This window comes from Malania oleifera, chromosome 4 (assembly GCF_029873635.1).
Source record: "Malania oleifera isolate guangnan ecotype guangnan chromosome 4, ASM2987363v1, whole genome shotgun sequence".
In the NCBI taxonomy this organism is placed as follows: Eukaryota; Viridiplantae; Streptophyta; class Magnoliopsida; order Santalales; family Ximeniaceae; genus Malania; species Malania oleifera.
In genome coordinates this window covers 41133936-41161614 of record NC_080420.1, presented here as the reverse complement: position 1 = coordinate 41161614, position 27679 = coordinate 41133936, and the positions used below count along the sequence as shown (strand labels likewise).

General features: G+C 34.7%; 1 protein-coding gene across 1 annotated transcript; it reads left to right on the top strand.

The window, feature by feature from the left end:
* On the top strand, positions 1 to 27679 carry LOC131154266 (helicase-like transcription factor CHR28). The gene is made up of 12 exons (XM_058106933.1): positions 1 to 455; positions 9352 to 9442; positions 9612 to 10082; positions 10223 to 11508; positions 15367 to 15438; positions 16603 to 16680; positions 16777 to 17686; positions 18574 to 18704; positions 18891 to 19112; positions 19670 to 20314; positions 20446 to 20655; positions 27058 to 27679. Exons 1-12 carry the CDS (start codon positions 339 to 341, stop codon positions 27160 to 27162), a joined length of 4338 nt encoding a protein of 1445 aa, XP_057962916.1. The 5' UTR covers positions 1 to 338; the 3' UTR covers positions 27163 to 27679.

The following is a 27679-nucleotide window of genomic DNA, read 5'->3' as shown; positions in this document are numbered from 1 at the left end:
TCTTCACGTCTCTCTCTTCATATTTCGCGACCTCCTTCTCGATTTCCATCCGAAAGACGCGAAGAAAAGTCGCATCTCAGAAACCGCAGCGAACCTTCCCTTGCCGTCACTCGGCACAGCACGAAACATCGCTCCCTTTCTCTCTCTCCCTCTCTCTCTCTGGAAATTTTCCATTCAGTGGTTCGAATTCCGCATGATGTCACGGGGAAAGATTCTCGATTTGCGTCTGTTGCGTGGTTAGGTCGAAGCTCTTTATGTCATTGGCCGCAGTCCCGATGGGCAATTAGGGTTTTGAGGTTGCGGTGTTGGGGATTCTTTAGCTTCATGGTTTGATTCCGATGTTGATGATGGACGATACTTTTGATTTCTTGGGCGGCGACGGGGATTCGGATGAGCCGTCAATAGATCTCGACGCGTTGTACAATATCCTTGAAGAAGATCTTGATCCTCCTCAGGTGGGTTTTATATTACACTTTTGTGTTTTGAATTGTGTACCAGTGAGACAAGTTTGGTTTTGGCACTGTTTTGTTGTGAAAACTTACATTTTTGCGTCAGGTGAAGAACTCATTGGTGTGGGATAGTCAGTGTTTCGCGTCAATTTCGGCGATTTAAGATATCATTAAAATATTTATTCTTAAAGCGGATTGAATTTATTATGTCAGCGGCTGATCCATTTTGTGGAAATTCCTTTGTGAATGATGTGTCATGCATAATTGTCTAGATTTTTTTTTGGGAGGGGGGGGGGGGGGCATTCTTTCCTTATCCGTGTTGTTTGCTAGATTTCTGTGTACGTCTGCAATCGGGTCCTGTCATTTTCTGTATAGAACTCGTATGTTTTTGATGAACTATTATCCTTTTTACGTTTTTGCATTAACTATTTTGGCTGGTTTTCAGCTAAAAGAAGGCTTCACACCCGCCTTCCCCTTCCTTTGTTTGTTCTAGCTGTTGCATATAGATACACTGTGTTAGTGCCAATCAAGACGAACAAATATATTTGATTTCACATGAGACTTCAGTAAGTAGTATGATGCACTACTTATGGCATATAATGAGATGGATCGACTTATATACAAATGACAAGGTAGTTTAATCCAGAGGCACTGGCTCCATTTTGTTGGCAAAATGTGATGACTGTTTGTCCTCTAATGCAATTTAGATTTTCCATGCATTGCCAAGTAGGGTTAGTTGGTGATAGTCTGTTCAAACTATTGTGGGTGTTTAGGAATGAATTTGTGATGTTTAAATTTGTGGGAAGTTTGGGATTTTGTTTTACTTCATGCTCGTATACTAATGCATAAGCCTCGTGTATTATTTTTAGTGAATGCAAATGTGTGTGTGTATTTGGTTATTCTCATGTAGTTGTGGTGTCATGCGTAGTTGTAATCTTATGATTTGCGATTCAAATCATATTGTTTATATCAATTCCACACTGAAAATTGAATTGAATCTTACTAGTGGAGCAAAAAGAAAACAACTGAAATTACTGAATCATTGTTGAATCTATCATTTCACCCCTTTAATCAATCTGAACCAAAACCAATCAATTCACACAATTCTAAATTATTAAAACCTGAGCAGACTTAGCTGGTTTAAAATCCTCAAAACAGCCATTTTTTACTTCTTATCTTTTTAAAAAACCACAATTGCTCTCTCTCCTTTTTTTTATGTTGGCTTGAGAAGAATAAAAAATTTGATTTTTTATTTATTTATTATTTATTTTGCCTTCTCTAAACCATTCTTCGCTCTTGGAGGAGTATTGTGTTTTTCCATTGATGAGAACATAGAATGCTGGTCAGCTGAGTACTCCACTAATCCCATTTTGCTATGTTTTGAATAGTCAACTGTCAGTTTTTAGTAGATTGTTCAATTATTTATCAGTTTTGTTTAAGTTACCATTTTTTTTTTTTGTTTTGCTTCTTAATCAGAGAAAGCATATGCATGAAATATGATTTTTTTTAATTGTTGATGTTAATGGTTATTTTGGGCATTTAGCATTATTAGTATGTGCTAGAGTTATGTTAGTAAGTATGAGATAGTTAGGGTATAATGGTCATTGGTGTGTACTTGACATATATTGTAAATAGGGGGAGAAGCCTATCTTTGAGGTTAGGTCTTTCAATTCACCAAATACTTCAACATGGTATTAGCGCAAGATCCAACCTAAACCCTAAACCTCATAGCCTCTGCCGAAACCAAACCCTAAACTTCAAACCCACCACCAAAATCAAACCCTAAAATTTAAGCCTGCTGCAGTAGGACATCATACGCACCACCAAAGGTCATGAGGCAGTCCAGGAATTGCTGGAAAAATACAGTCATTGCTGGAAAAACTGGAGGCTGCTATGCTTTTAGAAACTCCAAGGAACACTCCATATTTTGCAAAAAGAACCACGTAACTCTTCACAGAACCCTCGATCTGTAGGTGGGCGCCTCCATGCGCCGGCAGATCTGTCTCTATGTGCCAGCGCATGAGTCCTTTTTCTCGCCAAATTTGCGCCAATTTCTTCTAGAATGCTTTAAATCCTTCCATAGACCATAATATCAAGTTGCTGCTCATGTTTTGTGTTCAAAGATTCATTCTTTTTTGATCATGTACTCGGGGCAATTTGACAGTTGTTCTTGGGTATTATTAAGGTGTTCAGTTGGTGCCTTGTGACAGTGGCAGTGTGTGTAGGCTATTTTTTTTTGGAATTGTATAGTGCTATGTCCGATTATTGGTGACTTGTTTGTTGTTGAATTAGTGGTTGGTTCGTTTGTGGTTGTTTTGGTCAGTCCGAATGTTCAATTTAGGAGCAGTTTGTTCACCATGTATTTCTGATTTGCTGCTGTATTGAGGTTGTGTGTGTCTTGGAATTGCGACACAAAATCTCAAAAGTGTGTTTCCCTGGTTAGGTACTTGTTCAAATGAACAATGTATTATAACTGTCTTAGAGGAAGAGTATTCAAGGTTCTTACTATAGCAGACATGTCCTCATCACATTGCACCTTTTGCTTAGAGGGGTAATCCTACATTTTGTATTTCGTTTGGTGTCTTTCCTACTAGTCCTTGGGTTATTGACTCTGCTGCCACTGATTATATGATAGCTGTAAATAGCTCTCTTTTTTCTCCTACTCTCTAATATCCAAAAAATCTACCTCAAGTTACCCTTGCTGATGGGTCCCCTATTGCAGTTAAAGGGGATGGGAACAGTAAATCCTACTCCCTCCATCTTTCTTTCTTCTGTTTTGTACATTCGTAGGTCCTCTTTCGATCTCATGTTAATTAGTAAGTTTACAAAGTCACTAAATTGTTCTGTAATCTTCTTTACCGATTTTGTGGTTATTCAAGTTGTGAAAATGAGGAAGACAATTGACACATGATGTAATGCTCATTGACTAAACTACCTTGAGTTGCTCTCTTCTTCCATTGCCTACACAGTCGCCACGATACCACTTCAAATTCAGTGTTGTCTTGGTTATCTAACCTTGGACAAGTTAAAATAGCTAGTTCCTACCTTGAGTTCTATGTCTAAACTTGAGTGAGTCTTGTCAATTGGGAAAATATCATCGTGTTCCCTTTGCTTCCCTAGTCAACAAATGGGTGGTTAGTTCTTTCATGCTAGTCCACTCTAATGTTTGGAGTCTTAGTTGTGTCACGTCGAAATTGGGTTTTTAGCAAGGTTTTTAGAATCGGGATTCTTAGTGGAATTGTTGGAGGGGTTTGCAGGATCGAATCGTAGAATCAGATTGAGAATCATAAGATAAGATTCTACTTTCAATGTAAAATAAATATTAAAAACTTGTATAAGTGGAACTTTATGACAAGTCTTAAGACTAAAAACTTGGTTAGTAACTTAGTAAGTATAAGAAGTTAAAAATACAATGAAAAGTTCAAACAATAAAAAGAATAAAAAGAAGAAGAACAAGAAAAGGAGAAGAAGAAGGAGAAAAATAGTGCTCACTATTGAGTCTTTTCAAGAGGCAAATCTGTTTCAAAGCATACGTCTGTAGCTCTGCCGGGCCTGCTGGCTTGGCTCTTTTCTGGGCTGCTGCTGATCAAACAAGAACTCTGTGTTGAAGAGGACTAACATGTTCTTGTCGAACACCAAAGAAGGAAGAGGAGTAAGGACTGAGTTCTTGTTGAATCCCAAGAACTCTGGTTGTTGAACACCATAGAACTGTTGATCAAACAACAAGACTGCTAGCTGCTGCTGATCAAACACCAGTCACTAGATGGAGGGCTCTCTGGTTGTCAAACAGGAGAGAAATTTGGGTGCTGGGTTGCTGAATTTCAATGAGCAGAGGACTGACGTGTCGAACTACAGTGAAGTCAGGTGCAGATTCTGCTGAATCTGTTCATTGATGGGAGGCTGGGAGCCATTTTGCCCTAGTTTTAGAAGACTTTGGACCAAACATAAACCTTTTGGGGGCTTTGGGCGAATAAAAACATGTATTGGGCAACATTATTGAAGCCCAAAAAGGGAAAAAAATCTCAATCCAGGTAGAAAAGTAGGATCGGTATGATTCTACTTATGATTCTACTATTCTCATTATATGATTCTGCAGATTCTTTTACGATTCTACCACGATTCTACTTGATTCTGATTTTTGTTGCAACTTGGATCGTTTGGGTGAATTTGGACCAAAGAATTGTATGATCCTATGATTTGGATTGTAATTTTAATAACCATGGTTTTTAGCACTTCGTTACATTTGTTGATGACTACTCTAGGATGATTCGATTGTAATTAATGAAACTTGGTTGTATTTAATGAAAGATTATTTTGAGTTGTTTAATGTCTTTTGTGCCTTCTGTTCTCAAATAATGACTCAGTTTGATACAATAGTTGGGATACTTTGTAGTGAATAGTGATAATGCTAAGGAGTACTTTAGTCCCCAATTCACCACCTATAGGACTAATTTTGGTGTGATCCATCAATCATCTTGTGCTCGCATGTCCACAAAATGGAGTTACAGAGTAGAAAAACATACATTTTCTAAGTCAGTTGTACCCTATTGTATTAAATGAATGTCCCCAAAGTTTTTTGGAGTGATGTCAAGTTCCTTGCTTGCTCTCTCATCAACAAAATGCCATCCTCTGCCCTTAGTGGTAAAATTTTATATTCATTTATCTTCCCTAAGGCTCCTTTGTTCTCCTTTCTTCCTTTTCATATATTTGGTTGTGTCCTTTGTTCACTAGTTAACTCTAGGAACGGATAAGTTGGATCCTCCTGCTATCAAATGTATTTTTTTTGGGGCATTCTTATATTCAAAAGGGATATTGATGTTGTAAGTTGTAACCCTACTTTACATCGTTTATTTGTCTCGGATGATGTCACATTTTTTGGGTCTCCACCATACTACTTTGATTCCTTGAGTTCTGTTGACCTTGATGGGCCCCTTCCTTTGCGTTGCCTTCTAGTCCTAATCTATTGTTTGTGCCCAATTCTCCTACATCTTCGTCTAATTTGAGTCATTCTCATCGCTTGGATCATCCTAATTTGCAATTATACGCATGGTGACCCAAGTGAGGAGTGCCTTTAACTTCTACATTTGAGCCTCTACTTCCCTTACCTGGTGATCCTATTTCCTATGATGTTGATCCTTCTATAGCTATTGAGAGGTAAAAGCACTTGTACCCTAGATCCAATCTCTTTTTTATTTTTTTATTTTTTTGTTATGATTTCTTGTCACCCATGTATTATTGCTTTCTTAGTATATCTTTTGCTTCTCTTCTAAGGTCCATTTTTGAACCCTATGCCATTTTGGGTGGGAGACTGTAATGTGGTTGAAGAAATGCGTGTGCTATACGATAATGATACGTGGGATTGAGTACCACTTTCTGTTGATAAGTTTGTTGCTGGTTGTTGTTGGGTAGTGGGTGTACAATGTGAAAGTCAATCTTGATGCTTCTGTGGCTCGTTTGAAGGCTTACCTTATTTCTAAGGGATATAGTCAAGTGTATTGTTTGGATTATTCAGACATATTTTCTTTAGTTGCTAAAATAGCCTCTATATTTGTTTGTTTATTTCCTTAGACATCACTTCTTATTGGCATCTACATTAGTTAGATGTGAAGAATTCTTTCTTACAAATAGGGTGCAACCACGTGGGTTTGTTACTTAGGGGGAGTCTGGCTTAGATTGTTGGCTTAAGAAATCATTATATAGTTTAAAACAGTCACCTAGAGCATGGTTTGGTCTTAACGCCGAAGTACTTGAGTTTGGCCTTTGACGGTGTGCAGTAGATCATTCGGTATTTTATTGTCACTCTCCATACTGTAGGATTTTGCTTATTGTGTATGTGGATGATATTGTGATTACTGGAGATGATGGTCAAGGCATCTATCTAAAGCTTTCCCTAGTTCCTATAGACTAAATTTTAGACCAAGGACTTGGGAACATTGAAGTACTTCTTGAGTATAGAAGTATTTAGATCTTGTATGAGAACCATCTTGTCATAGAGAAAGTATGTTCTTGATCTTTTTGATGAGATTGGGCAGTTGGGATCCAAACCTATTGAAACACCCATGGATCCCAACGGTAAGTTAATGCCAAATAAAGTAATTTGTGGCCTAACCCAAGACGGTACTTGAGACTTGAATTATCTCAAAGTTACTTGACTAGACATATCTTTCGCAAAAAGTGTTGTAAGCCTGTTGCTGGATTCTCCGAGAACAAGTCACAGGATGCAGTAATTTGCATCTCTAGATATCTCAAAGGTGTACTTAGGAGAGGTCTCTTATATTGGGATTGGGCTCACACCTATATACAAGGATACAAATGTAAATTGGGCCAGAGCACCTTATGAAAGAAGATTAACAACTTGATACTAATATACTGTATCTTTGTTGATGGTAATTTGGTTTCATGGAAGAGGAAAAAACAAACACTGGTAGTCAGATTAAGTGCTGAGTCAGAGTATTGGACTATGTCTCTTGCTACATGTGAACTTGTTTGGTTGAAAAATATTGGAAGAATTAGGTTTTCCATATTCTCAGCCTATGGAGTTGATGAGTGATAATCTAGTTGCTATTTATATTGCCTCTAGTTCAGTCTTCCATGAGTGGGCAAAACACATTGAAGCTGATTGCCACTTTGTTTGGGAGAAACTTGTGCAGAAGCTTCTTTCAACCACTTATGTGAAGCATGATTTGCAGCTTGCTGATATATTCGCTAAAGCCTTGGAGGTGCTCATGCGAAATTCATTTGTAACAAGCTTGGAGCATATGATATATATGTTCTAGCTTGAAGAGAGGGGGGGGGGGAGTGTTGATGCTTATTTTGGTCATTTAGCATGATTAGCATGTGCTAGAGTTATGTAAGTGTGAGTTAGTGTATATTATGACCATTGGTGTGTACTTGACATATAGTGTAAACAGAGGGTGAGGCATTGATGTTAGTTATTTCAATTCATCAAATATTTCACTAGTTGATAAACACAAAAAATACAGTTTTTTTATTATTTTTTGTTGACTCCTTTCGTTAAACAACATGAATTTTAGTTTTATGTATTGTTTAGAGAAAGCATGCACATGAAGTATGATTTTTTTAATTTAAATTTAGATGAATTTTACTGTTTTGTTTGTTGTACTTATATTTGTATATGTTGTCATTTGGAATCGGTTTGGAAGTTTGTACTGAATCTTACTGATTCTTGGTTGCTCAAATTGGGATTTCGATTCATGTTTTGAATCTTGATTTGACTACAATGGTGGTGTTGTCCATATCTTTGGCCATGCGTCATGGACCGGAACCTCATTCATAATTGATAAGCTATGTTCTGTATTTCTTTATTGTACATAGCAGGAAAAAAGCTTGTAAAGGTACTTTATATCATACCTCAAGACAACTCACAATTTGTTTGTGCTGACTTTTTGTGATAATGAAATGACAAATACATTGGTGCTTAAACATTTCAATCTGCTTTTTTCAAGATTTATTATGCCAATAGAAGAATTTAAGTTTTAGCTGAAGAAGACAATGGAACTGGCTTGAGAAATATTTGTGGCATGGAAGGGGATCTAAATGGAAAATAATGACACTAATCATACATTTTATAACTCAAGATTATCGGAAAGTTTCAGCACTCATGATTTTGATATGGAGAGCCTTGGATAAGCATATACCATGAAGGAAATCTTAGGTCAATAATATTTTTTTATGGAGAAGAACATTGCCAATCTTTTGTGGTGCAGAAATTTGGATGTTAAGAAGTGTACATGTCCGTTTATTTCTGCTTCTTGTTGCTTTTTGAACTTTATTGATAGATATGCTTATTGAATCTATGGTTTCTGTTATTTCAAGGTGGTCTTTCTGGCTACGATCTATAGCTTTATGCTTTCAATGTTATAGTTTCAGTTCTTTTGGAAGAATCTTGGAGCCTGTTTAGTTGTGAAAACAATTTCCATTTACCAATTTTTAGTTTTCCAAAGAATTATAGAAATTTTAGATTATTTTTTAATTTTTCAACATTTGTATTAAAAAAGTAGAAAATAATGAGTTTGTTAAATGTGCAAAACGATATTTCATTTTTTATTTTTAGATTTCAAAATAATCACGAAAAAGACAACTTGTTTTCTAGTTTTCAAATTTTGTGTAAGATAATATTTGGAATCATGGATGTTGGGGCTTAAATTTGGATTTGTGTGGATTTAGAAGAAATTCTATACACTAATCCACACAAATTAAAATTGAAGATCCAAATCCCATGCTCCCATATGCAAAGTAAGAGTTAGAAATTTAGAAAAATAATGAAAATATGTTTTTCAACTTTTCTTTATAAATTTGGAAAAATGGAAAACAAGGTGGCATTTTTTGTAATTATTTGAAAAATTAGAAATAAAATATGAAACTATTTTCATGAGCAAATAGTATCATACAAATGTTATAAAAATGAAGAATTATCTGGATTTTTTTGTAGTTCCTTGGAAAGCTAAAATGGACAATGAAAACCTTTTTTCACAACTAAATGGCTCCTTGGGTTTTTTGAAGGTTTATTTCAGTTGTATTGTACGTATTTAAAGAAATAAGTATTTTTTTTAGTTTTCGTTTATGTTTTCTTTCGAGTACATGCATCCAAGATGTCCCATTGGCAATCTATGGATGTGGCATTGATTGGTGATTGAATAATTGAAGTTATGCTCACTTGATTTGAAGTAATGGAATCAGTAATTCTTTATTGAATAGTAATGGATAAACATGATTGTAAACTTCAGAGTTATTTTTTGGAAAACAACATTTGTTTCTTGGTGTGTGTAATTTTTATGAACTTATTTTCCTCTTGTTCAAGCAAACCGATCCTTTTTTTTTTTTTGTTTTGTTTTGTTTCGATGCACTTTTCTGTCTATACTAAAGATACGTATATTTGCAGAGTATTTCTGAGGATTTATCATTTAAGAATGTGCCACATGGTGAGTCAGTTGCCGATGTTGGCAACCAGCAGAATTCCCCTCTTCAAAACGGTAAATAAATCTGTACTATCATTTTTCACTTTATAGGTTTTTGATATTTATAATGAATATTTCTTTGCAACATTTAAAAGGATATTTTTAGGGGGGAGGGATGTAATAAACTTATAATATGTTGCAGTCAATGTCTATATTTGATTGTCTTTTTTTGGGAATTGTGTAGGATTTCGGGAGTTTGGAGTGGCACAATCGTCGGGGGCTGAGTTACAGGGCTCTTTTGCATGTTTACCTCCAGGCAATTCTGAAGCTGCAGCTTCTAGGGTGGGGGGATCAGATGGTTCATTTGAGTCTGCGGGGAACTCTACTCTCTTAGACCATGGAAATCGGGAGCTTTCATCACAGATTGGTTCTTCTATGCATGGCTACCCTGGGGGTTTTAAGGACTGTCTACCTGTAGTTCCGGGACAAGACCCTTGCTACCCATTCGGTGGAGCTCCTCAGAATCTCCCACTGTATAGCAGAAATGATAGTACAGAAAGACAATATAACCTACCTAATTTCAATACGATATTTTGCTCTAGTGCAGGAAATGCTAACCAATTTTCGGATTATACTGAAAATAGGAACCATGATTGCTTTGATAGTGATGGTGAATTTCAGCTCAAGCCCGTGGAAGGGGATGCACATGCCAAATGTATGTGAATTGTCAGCGAGGGATATTAATTGGCTTCAGTTCCATTTTTTTTTTGAATAGTTGCTGTAGATTTGGTTTCATTGCTTCTATATGCTTAAATTTGAAGTGGAAGCATTGATTTCTGTTTTCTAACATTGCAGATTTTTTACGCAGCCCGATTATAGAGACTTCAGATGTAAATTTTGAAAAGCATGGTGTTTTAAGCGAATATAGCATGGGATCTTTTGGAGCACCGGAAAGGTATTCATGTACATCTATGGAGCTATCCATTATGGATTTTGATTGTTCTTCACCAAGTGCAATTCATACCCAGTCTGGTATCTGTCAGATTTCTGATGGCTTGTGTGAAACTAGTAACAACCATTATTCAGCTGTGCAGTATGGCATGGGTGATAATGGTAATCATCTGACTGATCCTGCAGGGCAATACCTGTGTGGTGTTAATCTTCAATTTATTCCAAATAATGAGGAAACTATGATTGACATAAAGAATGAAAAGGAATCTTTAACTGAGAACTCATTGTTTCCCTGTGATATGCAATCGTCAGCCCATGTAGGAAGAGCATGTTGTTCTGTGTCAGACTTGTCTGGAATTGATTGTTGTGATGCAAAGGGATTCAACATTAAATGTCAAGGTGGTAGTGATGTTTCACCAAGCAGTGTAAATTCATCTTCCAATGCCAACGGTAAGTTGATTGATGAGAAGGCATCAACACAGGCAATTACTTGTTCTCAGCCATATATTCCAACCAAAAAGCAAGTAACTGGCATAAAGGAAGAGAGAAAATGTGATCTTGTTGAACCTGAGAAGCTCATGTGTCAGTCTGTTGATGCAAGTGATCAAGCTGTCATTAGAAAATTCTCTCCCAGTGTGGTCGACACTTGCGCTGACAAAGGGTTTGGACCTCCAAAGTGGGGTGTCTACAAAGACTCTAAACTGCCATTACATGACATTCTGCCTTCCAAGTCAAGTATGAAGCATGTGGTTCGCACAAAGATTGGAAAAGAGTCATTCCTTGCATCTGAGGGAGAAACTAACTGTGTAAATTTCACTGATGGAAATTTGGAGACAAGTGCTTCTGGTCTACACCAATCTCTGCCATTCAATGTAAACAGTCAGTTGGATTACATAAAGGATGAAAGAGAGGGTAAACTGAATCAACCTAAAAGCATGGGTTCTCATATGTCAAAAATCAGTTCTGAGTCAATTCACAGTAATTCCTTGGCTCACAAATCCCATGTAGATGATGACAGTGATATATGTATTCTTGAAGACATAAGTCAACCTCCACGCTTGAATCCGTGCAGAAAATCCCTTGTTACTCCACAACGGCCCTCATTTAATGAACCCCTTCATCATATGGGTGTGGGAGGCATGAGGCTCAAGGCAAATGATGAGCGATTAATACTTCGAGTTGCTTTGCAGGTTAGCACTTCTTGTTTGTGATTATGATCTTTGCTTTCTGTTAGAAGTTACTTGGAATGAGGACTTTGCTTTCGTTATTAATGGTTGGTTTGTCAGACATTGGAGGGTGAGTTACATGTGTTTGTCACATGTTTAGACACTTGCAAGAGTGTGTTCTTATATTTGATTCAAGTAAATGAAGAATAATTTAATGACTAATTAGTTATTTAACTCTACAAGAGTTGATACAATACTAACTCAAAACAGATTAATATGTATGTTATCAATATTATATACCTGAAGTATATTTCAAGCAGTTTTGTCCAACACCTAGTTGTCCCTGTTGAAAGAAGAGAATTGTTTGTGTCAAAAAATTGTGGAAGAGCTTTTAACACTTAACCCCCCATTTGGTTTTCGGAATCAAGGCTGAGCCTAATCAAAATTCAGGACCTAATTCCCATTCCCACTTTTAGTTTCAAAATGGATGGAATCATGATTCCTTCATTCCTAATCGTGATTCCAGTCCATATAGGCTGGAATCATTATTTATTACAAATCACCACCATTTCCCATTGTACCCTTACCCCCCCACCCCCCCCAAAGGTCTTGAACCCATGGTCGGAAAGATGACAATGCAAGAATCTGTCTCTTCGGTGATGAACCTCTCCCTTCAGGAGCTATGGCACTGCCCCATCGTGGCTGGCATGCTAGTCATGATATGATAAATCTCAGGTGTTGGTGATCTAAGCTTGCAGGTTCTGGTCGGATGGCAGATTGTGCAAATCGGTGGCAAATTTCCAGTGTTGGTGGTTGCGTTGGTGGTCTAAGTCTCTGTTTGGAGCAGAAAAAAGAAGTGAGTGGTGTTTGATTTGTTCTGTGACAAGTACTTATTGCGAAAAGTACTTTTTCAGGACCACTTTTTTGAGAACTTTTTAAGTGAATTTTGAGGAATAATGAAAGATAGTTTTTTGACTAAGAAGTGACACTGTTCATAGGTGATGTTAGTTTTGTAAATATAAGAAATTTTAGTGACTATTTTGTAATTTTTTTAAAAATATTATAAGATAATTATATATTATTTTAGTATGTAATATTATAACATATTAATTATTGATGAAACATAATTCAATTCTAGAATAAAGAAGAAGAATTATCTATTAATTTAAATAAATATTAAAAAAATTAAAAATACTTGCTTAATTAATAATTTTATTTTAACATATATTAAAATGATAATCATGTTATAAATATATTGTTGTTAATTAAAAATAATATGATGTTATTTTTACTTAATAAAAATACTTAAATGTTAATTAAAAGTTTGAAGTAACATAATTATTAACTAAATTGTTATTTAAAAATATTATATATTTTATTCAAAAAATATTAGACAATAATATTTTATTATTTTATTATGTATTGTGGCATATTAATTATTAATGAAAAATAATTCAATTTAGGAATGAATAAAAAGAATCATCTATAAATTTAAATTAACATTAAATAAAATAAAATTTTTAATTTACCTATTATTACTATTTTTAACATAAAATAATGTGATAATCATATGTTATAAATATACATTAATAACAAGGTCATTGGTAATTAATAAAAAATATTATATTATTTTAATTAATATAAATTATTTAAAATTTATTAGAAAAATTAATATAATTATCAATTAAAATTTTAATTATAAAATATTAATATTTTTATTTAAAATATATTAAAAATAATCATACGTTATTTTACTATGTATTATGACATATTAATTCTTAATGAAGTATAATTCAATTCTAGAAAGAAGAAGAATCATATATTAATTTAAATTAACATTAAATAAATTCAAAATTTTAATTTAATTAATAACATTTTTTTTATCATAAATTAATATGATAGTCATATGTTATAAATAACATTAATAACAAGAATTGTTAATTAAAAATAATAATCTTATATTATTTTATTTGATATAAATTATTTAAATTTTAATTAAAAATAATTAATGAAATTGTTAATTAGAAAATATGAATAATTTTAATTTAAAATATATTAAAAAATAATCATACAGACCCTATAACAAAAGTAAGTATTCAAATGCAACTTATTTTAAACACAATCAAACACCATTTATAACTTTTAGTACTTTTTCAATTCAGCACTTATTATCAGAACTTATTAAATTCAGCATTTTTTTTTTTTTGAAAATTACTTTGCACAAGTGGTTCCAAATGATCCCTAAGCTTGCTGATTATGGTCAGCTGGCAGATCGTGCAAATTGGCGACAAGATCTCCAGCGGTGGTAGAATCTTGCAGATTGTGGCCGGCCTTGAGAATTGTGATCTGATCTTGTAGGTCTTGCGAATCAGCGACAAAATCTCTGACATTGGTGGTTAAAATGTGCAGATTGTGGTTGTCCCTGCAGCCAGGTTCCTCTCTGATGACCTCCATTATTCCTGGCGAGTAAACAGAAGAACTAAGGCAACTGTGGCCTGCTTTTGGGAGCAATCTCCACTACTAAAATTTATTAATTTATTTATTTTTAAAATAGATTCCTACAAAGAAATTTTAAAATAAAAATTGAAATCAAAATCAAAATTTTGATTTAAAAGGGCATTTTTGGAAAATTTGTTATCTTTCATTCTGTTCCAGATGTCATTCTGCTCAAGTATCCAAACATATAATGGCATTTCAACGTAAATTATATTCATACTTGAATTCCATTCCTATGCCTTTTCATTCCACAAACCAAATGGGGGTTAACTTGTTTCAGACAATTACTTGTATTGTTTGTCATTTTTTTTAGTAACACATAATTTTTTGTTGTATAAATTTTTTTATTGAACTTGGTGCACATCTTGATTTATTGATCTTAGAACTACCTGAAATTATAATTGGCATGTGGAGTATCAAGATTCAATGATATATTACAAGCTTGTGCAAGAACAAAATTATGACATAAACTTGAAATAGTTCAGAATGCAAAACGAACTTTTTGCTGCTGATTGGGTTGTGTAAGATAAATTTTGTAAACTACACAATGGCATGGCTTAGTGCCTGAAAACTGTTCTCTGGATAGTTCTGCCTTTGATTCATCAGCACAAACTTCCTAGATGTCCGTATTGTTTCTTTTGAAAAAAATGATACTTATTTGTAAAACATTAAAATTGATGTATTGTCCATAATTTATTTCTTTTTTGATTTTAGAAGACTGTGTCATATCATGCAGTTCCAGTTACCTTTTTACTTTGGGGTTTTGAGGGGAGGAGGGGGAGGGGTTTACACTGCTCTGACAAATAATAAGGTGGGAACATTATTCAAACAAAGAATCAAGGGTTAAATTGTTATCACCCAAGAATTGAAGGGGATTTTTTTGTCTAAAATCGCAATTATGTGGCTTGTTGCATTTCTGTTTTTCTGTAATATTATGTTAAAAAAACATTTGCAAAGGTGATTAATTGAATGGATAATTGCACTGACATGAAATTGTATTTTTTGGTCTATAGTTCATATCATACATGCTAAACTTAAAATTGGAAATTGCCCCTTTTATGTTTAGGGAGACATATTTTTGATGAATCTTACATCTGATACATGTTGCAGCCTTGCAGGTTACTGTAAAATTTTTGTTGCCTTCCCTGCTTATTTATTTTTTGGACTGAACTATTTAGTTATCTGTTGCATATTCAGGGTACCTTCTAGCAGCTCATTTTGAAATTAATATTCATTTATGCTTGTTCATGCTTCTTGGATATATCTGGTAGAGTCCATTTTGCTGCCTTGTTTTCGTAGGAAAAACAGCTTCCTTTGCAATCATATTTGCAGTCTCTGTTGTGTATGACTGAAGTTTTGATGATAAGGTTGTGAAATGCATTGCAGGATCTTTCTCAGCCAAAATCAGAAACTAGCCCGCCAGATGGTGCCTTGACTGTTCCTCTTTTGAGACACCAGGTTTGGAGTTCCCTTCATTTTCTCTTTGTTTTCTAGTTTCTGTGGAATATGAAGTTTTTGGCACAGAGTCAATTTTCACACAATTGTTGTGAAACAAAGAATGAGCGTCAAGTGGGGATTTTTGTGACACAGACACCTCATGTCCTTTTTTGATGCACCACCAAAAATAATTAAATGTCTGTAAGCCATCAGGTTCATATTTGTGCATATAAACACTTTTGTACACTGAACTAGGACTTGGATTTCCTCGACTGGTAAACCTTGGTACTGTAGAATAATTTTAGTGCTGCCAAAAGGCCTAGATAAAAATGTGTTGTGGACCTTGTGGCTGTGCAATTTAAATAGTTGAGGTTAGCTGATTCTAATGTCTGTTGTCTGGTGCTTATAATGTTATCTTTTACACCGCCATTGCTCAATGCTTGTAGTTGCATCACTTGTAGAATCCAACTAAGGTCGACTCACGTTTGGTTCAAGAAATGTTTATTTGTAGGAATAGAATGCTTATGTTAAAACTTGATATACATTGTTGGCCCACAACCTAATAGATTAAGCTTTTAGATAAAGTGGTAATCTGACATAGTATTAGAGCTGGTTACTAGGAGCTCCTTGGTTCAAGTCTTGTCCCCCACATTTATGTGTGGTGTTTAAAAAAAATGATTGTATCCCCTATCATGGTTGTCATTTAACGTCTCTCCACATGCTGTTGGGTTGCATGTGCGGGGGGTGGTGGTGGTGTTAAAGCTTGATATGCATTGTTGGTCCATGACCTGACAACTTAAGTTTTCTGGAAAAGTGATAATCTAACAGGTTATAATGGAAGAATTTACTAGTTTACACAAAAAATGTGTTATTACTGTAAAGAAAATAACAATGCAAAATTTTTTATGAATACATAACACAAGGAATAATTATTTCCAAATTTATTATGAGAATTCATTTCCTATTCGATATTGGATGGAATAACATAAACTTTTGTACCATTGACTTCTTTATAAATTATTACTTACATCCCTTAGACAATTTTCATTACGTTCTCCATATTCCTAAGGAAAAAATATTCTGCGGACCAAATGTCATGTTAGAGATTTAATATTAGAACCATGTTCTCTTTCTTACTCTGTGTGTCTTCCCAATCTATTTACTTTTAACTGAAGTTCTGGACAGCGTATTGCTTTATCATGGATGGTACAAAAGGAGACTGGCAGCGTGCACTGCTCAGGAGGAATACTTGCTGATGATCAGGTTAATCTTAAAGTTCATTTTGATAAATATTGTTATGACTGCCTGTAAATGTGCATTGCCAGTGAACTGAACTTCATTTTAATCGTTCTCTGGCAGGGTTTGGGGAAGACTATATCAACTATTGCACTCATACTCAAGGAAAGGCCTCCATCTTTGAGAGTTTGTGAAAAAGATATGAAACAAAGTGAACTGGAAACACTAAATTTGGATGAGGATGATGGAATTCTTGATATTGATGGATCAAAGCAAGAGGCTGATTCATGTCAAGCTATGTCAAATGGAAGTCCGGTGAAGAGCAGGAATGCTTTTGTGAGAGCAAAAGGAAGGCCAGCTGCAGGAACCCTTGTTGTTTGTCCTACGAGTGTCCTCCGCCAGTGGGCTGATGAGTTGCATAATAAGGTGACCAGTGAAGCCAATCTCTCTGTTCTTGTATATCACGGAAGCAATCGTCCAAAGGATCCCTGTGAACTGGCCAAGTATGATGTTGTTCTTACGACTTATTCAATTGTGAGCTTGGAGGTCCCTAAACAGCCTCTAGTTGACAAAGAGGATGATGAGAAGGGAAGGTCTGAAGCTGATCTTGTTTCGCCTATGGGACTTTCTTCAACAAAGAAAAGGAAATACCCTCCAAGTTCTGATAAAAGATGTTTGAAGGGTAAGAAGGGAGTAGACAGTGCATTCCTTGAGTCGGTTGCCCGTCCTCTTGCAAGGGTTGGATGGTTTAGAGTTGTCCTGGATGAGGCACAGAGCATCAAGAATCACAGAACTCAAGTAGCTAGAGCATGTTGGGGTCTTCGTGCCAAGCGCAGGTGGTGTTTGTCTGGGACTCCTATCCAAAATGCTGTTGATGATCTTTATAGCTACTTCAGATTTCTCAGATATGATCCATACGCTGTGTATAAGTCATTTTGCTCTTCAATAAAGGTTCCAATTAATAGGAATCCAGCAAATGGTTATAGAAAGCTTCAAGCTGTGCTGAAAACGATAATGCTACGGCGCACAAAAGGTGAGTTTGCATATAGTATTATTTGTGCTTTGGTAATACTGCTATAACAATCTTATTTGTTGTTGTTTTTTTAGTATATTTTTTAAAAACATTTTTATGTTTTATGCCTTGCATTGAACTTTTTCCCTGTTTCCAGTCTTGTTTTGCAGTTGAAGGTCTTGACATTCATTAATTTGGTTTCAGATGGGCTCATAAAAAATGAGTTGGTTTCAAATACATAATCTGGTCTTTAGTGATACTTCTGTTGTTTGAGCATTTTAAAAAATTCTGGTTGTCCAATATGCACCTTGGTTTCTTGTTACATGGGCTTCTGTTCTAGTGCTAGGCATTTTTATCCCCGTGGCCTTTAAGAGGGCTGTTGTGGTTGGCTATGAAGAGATCACTTTTACTGTCAATCTGGTGATTAATAATCATAATCATGGGAAATGTGAAATTGTATTAATTATTAATTTTTAATTTAATTGACCATATTTTTTGGTGGGTTGGATGCATTTACAGCAGTATAAGGATGAATTGTCTTGAAATATCATAATTCTGATCCATTGCAGCTGCTGCAAGAAAAATGTCTCTTATTGGTGTAGTTATTCGCATTGCATAAGTATTTTTTTTCCTAGCTCCTTCATATGACCTTGAGGTAAATTGTGATGTCCTACATACTTCATATGTTTAATCAGGTGCATTTTGAAAAAGGCACCTTCATGGTTTTCCATGATATGGTTCTTTTGAACTCTAGACTCTTGTTTTAACGCATATGCAGGCCCCTTGTCTTATTTATTCTTCCTCATGAGTATTTCACAGACTATAAATGCATTTAAGGTTGCATTAAGATTCGAAATCCAAAATATGCCGGTGACTTGTGATTATTTGTTGGTCATTTTTTGCTCTAGGCACACTTCTTGATGGGGAGCCAATTATTACCTTACCACCCAAATCGGTAGAACTGAAAAAAGTAGATTTTTCAAAAGAGGAACGGGATTTCTACTCCAGATTGGAGGCTGATTCGCGCGCTCAGTTTGAAGTAAGGTTTTAGTAAAATAGAATTGGAGTTCGGTCTTGGTTTTTTTTAATGAATTTTTGTGATTGCTGAGTTTTTAAAATATAGGTTTTGTATGATATCAATTTCTGCCCTTTGTTTTATGAATATGTGATATTGGTCACTGTCTTGGTTATCTTTCTCATTTTTTTATGGATATTATTGTATCAGGTTTATGCAGCTGCTGGAACTGTGAAACAAAATTATGTTAACATATTGTTGATGCTCTTGCGTCTTCGACAAGCTTGTGATCACCCTTTTCTTGTTAAGGGATATGATTCAAACGCTGTGTGGAAATCCTCTGTTGACTCTGCAAGGAATCTTCCTCAGGGGAGACAAATTGATCTTTTGCATTGCTTAGAAGCATCTTTGGCGATTTGTGGCAAATGCAATGTATGTTGTCACTTTCCCGAGGAGTAAAGATTTGTTTCTATTGCACTTTGCTTCATTTACTGATATTTCTATGTGCACAGTGTTTGGTACATTGTAATTACTTGTAAATATTAAGATGGATTAACATTTGGACTGAATTGTTTAATGGTTTTTTAGACTATTCTGTAACTTCAGTATACAGTATTTTTTTTTTGAGTATTCTTCCATTGATGAATTGTGTCTACTTGTTGCTTAAATTTGGTGTTTATATTGGGGAACTTAAAAGTGGAGATCTGAGTGGGTGCTTATATCAGTCTATGCTGTATTACTGTAAATTACATGTGCTATTTATTGGATGTTGTTAAGTTCTCTCTCATTTCATTCCCAAACTTCTGAATGTCATTTTCTGGAGAACTGTTTTTTATTTAATGTGTGAATAATTCTCTGAACAAATTCCTGGCCTGTATTTCTGCTAAAATTCCTTATTTTTCCTTTATTGATCTCAATTAACATTCTGATCAACCATATATAAATTAACTAGACAGTTGTTTTTTGACATTTTGCTTTTGTTTCTGTAGGATCCACCCGAAGATGCTGTTGTTTCCATCTGTGGTCATGTTTTCTGCAATCAGTGCATTTCTGAACATCTAAATGGCGATGACAAACACTGCCCTGCTGTGAACTGCAAAGCTCAACTGAATGCATCTTCTGTGTTTACAAAAGCCACATTGAACAGTTCTCTCTCTGATCAGTCTTCTCTTTCTGATCATTCCTGTCCGAATAATTCTCTCCATTGTTCTGGTTCCGAATATGTTGAGGCACTAGAACCTTGTTCTGATGGCCGCTCTTTTGACTCTTCTAAAATTAAGGCTGCTCTTGAGGTCTTGGAATCACTTTCTAAGCCACGGGATAGTAGAGTGAGGGTTAGTTCCTTGAAATCTTCTGATGGAACTGCCAGTTGTCCTCAAAATTTGTCTGATCTTCATTCAGTGGAATTACTTGAGGATATGCCTGTTAGAGAAAATTGGGTTGTGGACAAAGGGTTGAATAATACAATATCTGTAGCAGGAGAGAAAGCAATAGTTTTCTCTCAATGGACACGGATGCTTGATTTGCTTGAAGCTAATCTTAAAGATTCTTCCATTCAGTACAGAAGGCTTGATGGAACAATGTCTATTGTTGCTAGGGATAAAGCTGTGAAAGACTTCAACACCCTCCCTGAGGTTAGAATCCCTTGATATTATTCAGTGATAGACATTTTTTTCGCTGTTCTAGTGATGGACATTCTTGTTCACTGCAATTTACGCTTCTCTGACTACATGGATTTACTTAACTTCCAATTACTATGTTACAGGTGTCTGTTATGATTATGTCTTTGAAAGCTGCAAGTCTTGGACTGAACATGGTTGCGGCTTGCCATGTTCTTCTGCTGGATCTCTGGTGGAATCCTACAACTGAAGATCAAGCAATTGATAGAGCACATCGAATTGGGCAGACTCGTCCTGTTACTGTTGTGCGGTTGACTGTGAAAGACACAGTTGAAGATCGCATTTTGGCCCTTCAGGTATTGTTGTCATATTAAATGTTCCCTCCAGCCTCAGCATAAAAATTTTGAAGCTTCATTTTCTGATGGTAGCATAGGCATTGGAGTAATCTGCCTTCAAGAAACTGAGTGGGTAGGTGAAAAATCTAGAGAAATTGGAAAATTAGGATTCAAACTTTCTGTATATTGGAAAAGAAAAAAACATAAGAATTTGGTTGGAATCATTGTAGACAATGACTTAAAAGATAATGTTGTAGATGTGAAAAGAATAAGAGATAGAATCATAAAAATCATGATGGTTTTAGGCCAAGAGCTTATAATTGTCATTGGTGCTTATGCTCCTCAAATAGGTTTTATAGAAAATATTAAGAGATAATTTTGAGAAGATATAGATAGTATTATACAAGGGATATCAAGGATTGAGAAAATATTTATAGGAGCTGATTTGAATGGATACATTGGAAAGGATAATAAAGGTTATGAGAGGATTCATGGAGGACATGGCTATGGAGATAAAAATGAGTTTGGGGATATGGTCTTAGATTTCTCCATGTCATATGATTTTATTGCGATGAATACTTGCTTTAAGAAGAGAGAAGAACACTTAATAACGTTCTAGAGTGGATAAAATAGAAGTTAAATAGATATTTTCTTAAATAGGAGGGTAGATCATTTATCATGTAAGGATTATAAAGGTAGTCGAGATGAAAGCTTAACTATGCAGCATAGAGTTTTAGTGTTAAATATATGTATTTGAAAATGGAAGAGAAATGATGATATAAGTGAGTGCCAGAGAACTAGGTGGTGGAACCTAAATGGAGAAAATACATAAAATTTAAAGATAAAATTATCAAGGATGGTGATTGGACAATAGAGGATGGTGTAGACACTAACACTCTTTGGAGTGGATAGCTAGCTTTATTAAAAAGATAGCAAAATAGATTTTAGGTGAATCAAAAGGAAGATTCTCAAATAGAAAAAAAAAAGTTCGGTAGGATTAAGATGTCGTTGTAAAGACAAAGATTTTGGTATGAAACATGAAAAACTTTGAAAAGTATACAAAAACGAGAAAAGATACAAAAAAGGCTATTAGTGGAGCTAAATGTAGATCATTTAACAATTTATATGTTGGATTAGAGACAAAAGAAGGGGAAAGAGATATTTTTGAACTTGTTAGAGTTAGATAAGAAAGAGCAAGGACTTAGGTATGTAAAATGTATAAAAAGTGAGGATGATATTGTTTTTGGTTAAGCCAGAAGACAAAAGAAAGGTGGCGAAGTTGCTTTAGTAAGCTAAATAATGAAAACCAAGTAGAAGGCTTAAATTTATTGTTGACAAATGAGGATAAGGCTAAAAATAGAAGATTTATTTGTAAAATTATAATTAGAGTTAATGGAGTTAAATTTACATTAAATTAGATGAAAAATGGAAAAACTATAGGATCGGATAAGATCTTAATTGAAGTTTGCAATGCATAGGTGATAATGAAATTATATAGTTAGCTAATTTATTTAACACAATTATAAAAACTATGAAAATCTCAGACAAATGGAGAAAAAGCACTATAATGTCTATATACAAAAATAAAGGAGATGTTCAAAATTATAATAGCTATCGTGACATTAAACTTACATGAGTCATACAATGAAATTATGAGAAAGGGTAATTGAACAAAGATTAAGGTTAGAGATGAGGGTCTCAGAAAATCAATTTGGTTGGTTTTAGGCCTAGGAGATCTACCACATAAACTTTATATCTTTTAAGAAGATTAATGGAATAATTTAGGAAAAAGAATAGAGACTTGCATATGGTTTTTATTGACTTAGAGAATGCATATGATAGGGTACCTAGGGAAGTTTTATGATGGATTTTAGAAAAAAGGGGCATATGTAGTAGGTATACGAACGTTATTTAGGATATGTATGATGGAGCAATGACTAGCATTAGGACTATAAGTAGAGAGGCTAGGAAATTTTCAATCACAATAGGTGTATATCAATAATACTAGTATATTTGGACACATTGGATCTATTATGTAAGCTAAAGGAGAAATTGAAGAAGATGTGATGCATAGAGTTAAAGCGGGTTGGGTAAAATGGAGACGTGCTTCGAGTGTGTTGCGTGACTGTAGAATACCTTTAAAATTAAAAGGGAAGTTCTATAGAATGACGATAAGACCAGTTATCCTATATGGATCAGAATGTTGGGCTGATTAGAAACAACATACCAAAAAGTAGAAAAGTTGCTGAGATGAGAATGCTGAGGTGGATGAGTGGTATAACATTGAAAGATAAACTAAGGAATGAACATGTTTGTTGTAAGTTAAGCATAGCTCCTATAGAAAATAAAATAAGAGAGGGATGACTTAGATGATTTGGGCATCAGCAACGTAGGCCAAATAGTACTCTAGTTAGGAGGAGTGAACTAGTTATTGTGAGACATAGTTGTCAAATCGAGATTCGAATCATGAATCGAAATTCCAATTTAGTGAATCATGAATCAAGAATTGAATCGAATCGAATTGTAAGATTCAGTACAAAATTTGAAAAATTGATTCCAAATGGCATGTGTGTATAATAAAATAAAATAGTAGAATACATTGAAATTTCAACAAATATGGATAAATCATGTTGTTAATTGAAACAACGCTTGCTATTGAAGACTTGAAGCTAGTTTTGTAGGTTTGAATCCTACCATGATCTATTTAACTCTACGTATATTTATATAAAGGAAAAACTAGTCATATACAAAAAGATGTTCCATGATTTATCCATCCTATCTCTATCAAGTATCAAGTTATGGTAATTTGCCACAAAACTGTACGTCTAACACCATAACACGTGTTATAAGATGTCATCTTCAAAAACAAAAAAAGATATATGGAAGCCCACATCTCATATTCATAAAACGAAACAAACTAAACTTTAAACCATCTACAATAGAATATAGACTACTAATGTGCGATGTAGTGCATCATCTTTCATCATCCCTTTCCCCTAATGGAAGATCATCGTCATCATCGCCATCATCATCATCATCTTCATCAATCATCTCTTCTTGTTCCTCCTCTTCTTCATCAGTCAACTTAATGTCATCTTCTTCAACATTTTTTCCTACTATAAAGTTATTAAAACATGTCAATTATTTTTAGTGCTCCATCCTCCATTCATAAACTAATTACTTATAGAGCAACAAATATAAAGTCATACTACTCATATCTCCCTTTCTTTTCTTGCTATTTCCAATTCCTCCATTATCTTCAAAGCACTCATTGGCATTCATCCATGAAATGTTCTCTGGTAGACAAGGGCTTTCCTTTTCGGTAATCCATTCATCATCTGACTCCATGTTCTATAAACAAACTTGATCATATGCCTCACCACTTTGTTGCCTCCTCTTTTGCCTTAGCTCTAGTTGAATGTTGTACTTAACAAAGACAAGAGCATTTAGTCTTTGTTGTTCCAATCGGTTCCTTTTTTTTGGAGTGGGCATGATCAAATGTGCTCCAATTTCTCACATCCCGTTGCACTACATGTGAGGCTAAGGACTCGTATTGCAAATCTTTGAAGCTCCTTGCATTCCTCTCCATAACTCTCCCATCATAAAACTATAGATATGATCAAAACAAATGAATAAACATCATATTGTATTCTTGGTTATAAACCAAAAACAAAAAAACGAAACAATGAAAACATTATCATAAAGACAAGTAGGCAACTATCAGATTGATATATAATATGGGGTTGTGTCTTGTCTCTTGTTAGAGTAGCCATGCTTAAGCCAATCATCCCTTCAACTTTTGAACTTTTCCTATTGTTGATCAATCTTGATCCTTGTTTCAACATCCAGATACATTTTTTCAGTAGTTCTATATAGACTAATTTTGACTTCCATGTTTGCATTAAAGTCATCACTATATTGGAACCTACAAATAAAAGAAGTGATAAAAATAAGTGCATAGGTAATAAGCTTATCGCTCACATAACATATTAAATTGATTTAGTTTTGGACAGTGTAACTTACCTCGGATTAAGAAAATATCCTGATGCATGAGGGGGCCTATGGTGTTGCAAGTCCCATCTTGTATCAATGATGTTCCAAATACGATCATACGTGGTCTTTTTATGATTAAAATTTTGGGCAATTTGTTCTTTTGCTCTATCCATGGCATCATATATGATATATATACCCTATTGCTGGTTTCACATCACCATCAACAAGCCTTTAAACTTTAAAAAGTGGGCTCACACAAGAAATACTTTATTGCTTTCTGAAACTTATCATCATACAATAATACGGCCTCCATTTTCTTAGATTCCAATCTCGAAGCATATTGACACATGACCCACTGCTCTGATGCAAACATGGCTCGAAGAGGGAGTTTGTTTCATCAAACTCTTCAATGTGAGAAAAGATGTAGTAAACCTTGTAACCCCTGCTCTCTTCAATTCTTTTTTTCTAAAAAACACTCTAAACATGTTAAGCACCCATATGTCGGTGACACACACCTCCTTAGCTTGAATTGTATTATGAAAGATAGGCAAATTTCCAATATCATGCAAAATTAAGTCAATGCTATGGGCTGCACATGAAGACCAAAATGTATGTTTCCTCTTCTCCATTAGCAACTCACCAGCACCCACATAAGCTGAGGCACTATCCGTCACCACTTGAACAACATTTTCCCCCGTCACCACTTGAACAACATTTTCCCCTCCAATCTCTTCCACTAATGAGTCAAGCAATTCAAACAATTTATAAGCATCCTTCACCACATTTGAAGTGTCTATTGATTTGAGAAAAATAGTGCCACTAGGACTATTAACAAGAAAATTTGAGATGCCTTTGTTTTGTGTTGGTCCATCCATCTGACATCAAAGTAAATCTGGTTTTCACCCGTTCTTTCTTGTATACTTCCATAATTTGTTTGACACTATCAACTTTTTTCTTCAAAAATGTGACTCTAGCCTCATGATAACTTGGGACCTTCAATCCCTTTCCTTATTCCCCAACCATCTTCATCATTGATGCAAAATTGCAAATAATGGACTCTTCACCAAGTTGAATGGTAAAGTATGTCCGTATGAAAATTAGCAAATGCTTTGAATCACCGGCTCCCTATTTTTCATCAATGCATTCAAGGTTTGTTGCTTAAACCCTTTCCCTTTTACTCCTTTGCCCTTGCTTACAAAGGCATCCATGGTGGTGCCTTGTCTTTGTCCTCCTATAATTTGAACTTATTGTTTTTGTTCTCCAAATTCTTCTTGAAAAATTTCTTTTTCATTGTTAGTGTTCTTTTGTTTTACTCCTTCCAAAAGATAGGAAAATTTTTCCCTCACCTCTTCTGGACACTTCTTACGCAACATTATCATGATCCTACGCAAAATGATACTTCATTCTAATTATGCCACCCCATCTTTCAAGCCCACAATAGGTGCACTTCAAGCGCATCCTATTATCATTGATTTGGGAACAATGATCCTTTGTAGGATCTTCACTGTGTTGGAAGTCTTTTTTCTAGGCTTAGCACTTGAACTAGAAGCCATCTTCCCACACTCATAACACTCAAAATCTCAAATAAGCACAAAATGTCGAAGTCAAATTTCAATTTTCAATCTACAAATAAACAATGAATAACATATTCAAAAAGAGTAAGAAACAACTAAAGAAGTATAATAAAGTTCTATAAATATATAATACTATAACTATATTACTTAGTTCCTAAGTTATTATAAGTTTATAACTCTATATTTTGTATATTAATATATATATATATATATATATATATATATATAATATGAGTATAACACTATAAAGTATAATGATTAATGAATAATTGAATATTATAAAATAATAAAATATCACAAAGTTTAATAGTGAATAGTCCATTATATTTAACATTTAAGTATTTTTTAAGTGTATGCATTCTTTGAAAAAAATAAGAGAATGATTCAATAATTCAAGACAAGAAAATATCAATAAAAAAATTTAACTTTGTCGTTTTTGAGACTATATCGAAGAGAATGTGTCATGAAAAACAAATCTTTTATAAGAAAAAAATATCTTTTTTTTAATGTATAGAGATTTACATGGAAGGAAAACCAAATAAAGTATAGAGATTCCCAAGCTCTCCAGCTTGGATTCTCGAGTCAATTTCTAGTCATTAAGCTTTGAGCATCCTAGTCATTTAGGCATGGGCAGTATTCACAAGTCAGAATAAGAGCAGTTGTGCCATTTATATATATTGGATTATTTGTTTGACATTGAATTAGAAGTGTTTGGATTTTCATGTTTTTCCTTCCCTAATTTTAATTGATTATATTACACTTGTATTTGGTCCGAGATTCATATGCTCACAGCCTGCACCTTTGAGTTAAAGCTACTTTTTGTTGATTCTCATGGAAGTGAGACTGGGTTTTACAGCAAAAGAAGAGGGAGATGGTTGCATCTGCATTTGGAGAGGATGAGACAGGCAGTCGTCAGACTCGACTTACAGTGGACGACTTGAAATACCTGTTTATGGCTTGACTGGGATGTTTTGGTGCAAGGTTCTCCAGATATTTGCTCACTAACCAGGGTGTTCTCTCTCGGCGGTGGTCGATTTGTTACTGGCACTGGCAGGAAGCCTATAGCTGAAGCATATTGCTAATCGAGGAGTAGCAATTCATGTGAATATTCCTTTGAGAATACACAGGATTTATTGTTTTTGATTTTGATTTTTTGGGGGGTTGGTTTTTGTTCCTTGGCGGGGGGGTTTTTGTGGGCGATCTCATTTTTTGGGCATGTATTTTTTGGATGGGTGGGGAAGGGTGGAATGGGGGTTAGCAATTCATATATTTTTGTAGCTGAATTACATTTTGTATAGGAATGCCAGATAAAAACAGCCCACAGCAAGAAATGATACATATAGAGTTCAATGGAAATTCTTTTAGGTGTTGGAAATGTAAGTGTATTTATTTATTTACGGTAGAAAAATGACAGTTGCTGCTGTTCTTTTTACTAGAGATGGAATATTATTTTAGTGAAAATTTTAACTATATTATTC

What these genes read in the sequence shown, in the direction of transcription:
- LOC131154266 (XM_058106933.1), top strand. Translation starts at nt 339, where the DNA reads ATGTTGATGATGGACGATACTTTTGATTTCTTGGGCGGCGACGGGGAT. An exon ending in AAGATCTTGATCCTCCTCAG is followed by an intron (nt 456 to 9,351) that starts GTGGGTTTTATA and finishes GTATATTTGCAG; the next exon opens with AGTATTTCTGAGGATTTATC. An exon ending in ATCGCATTTTGGCCCTTCAG is followed by an intron (nt 20,656 to 27,057) that starts GTATTGTTGTCA and finishes TGGGTTTTACAG; the next exon opens with CAAAAGAAGAGGGAGATGGT.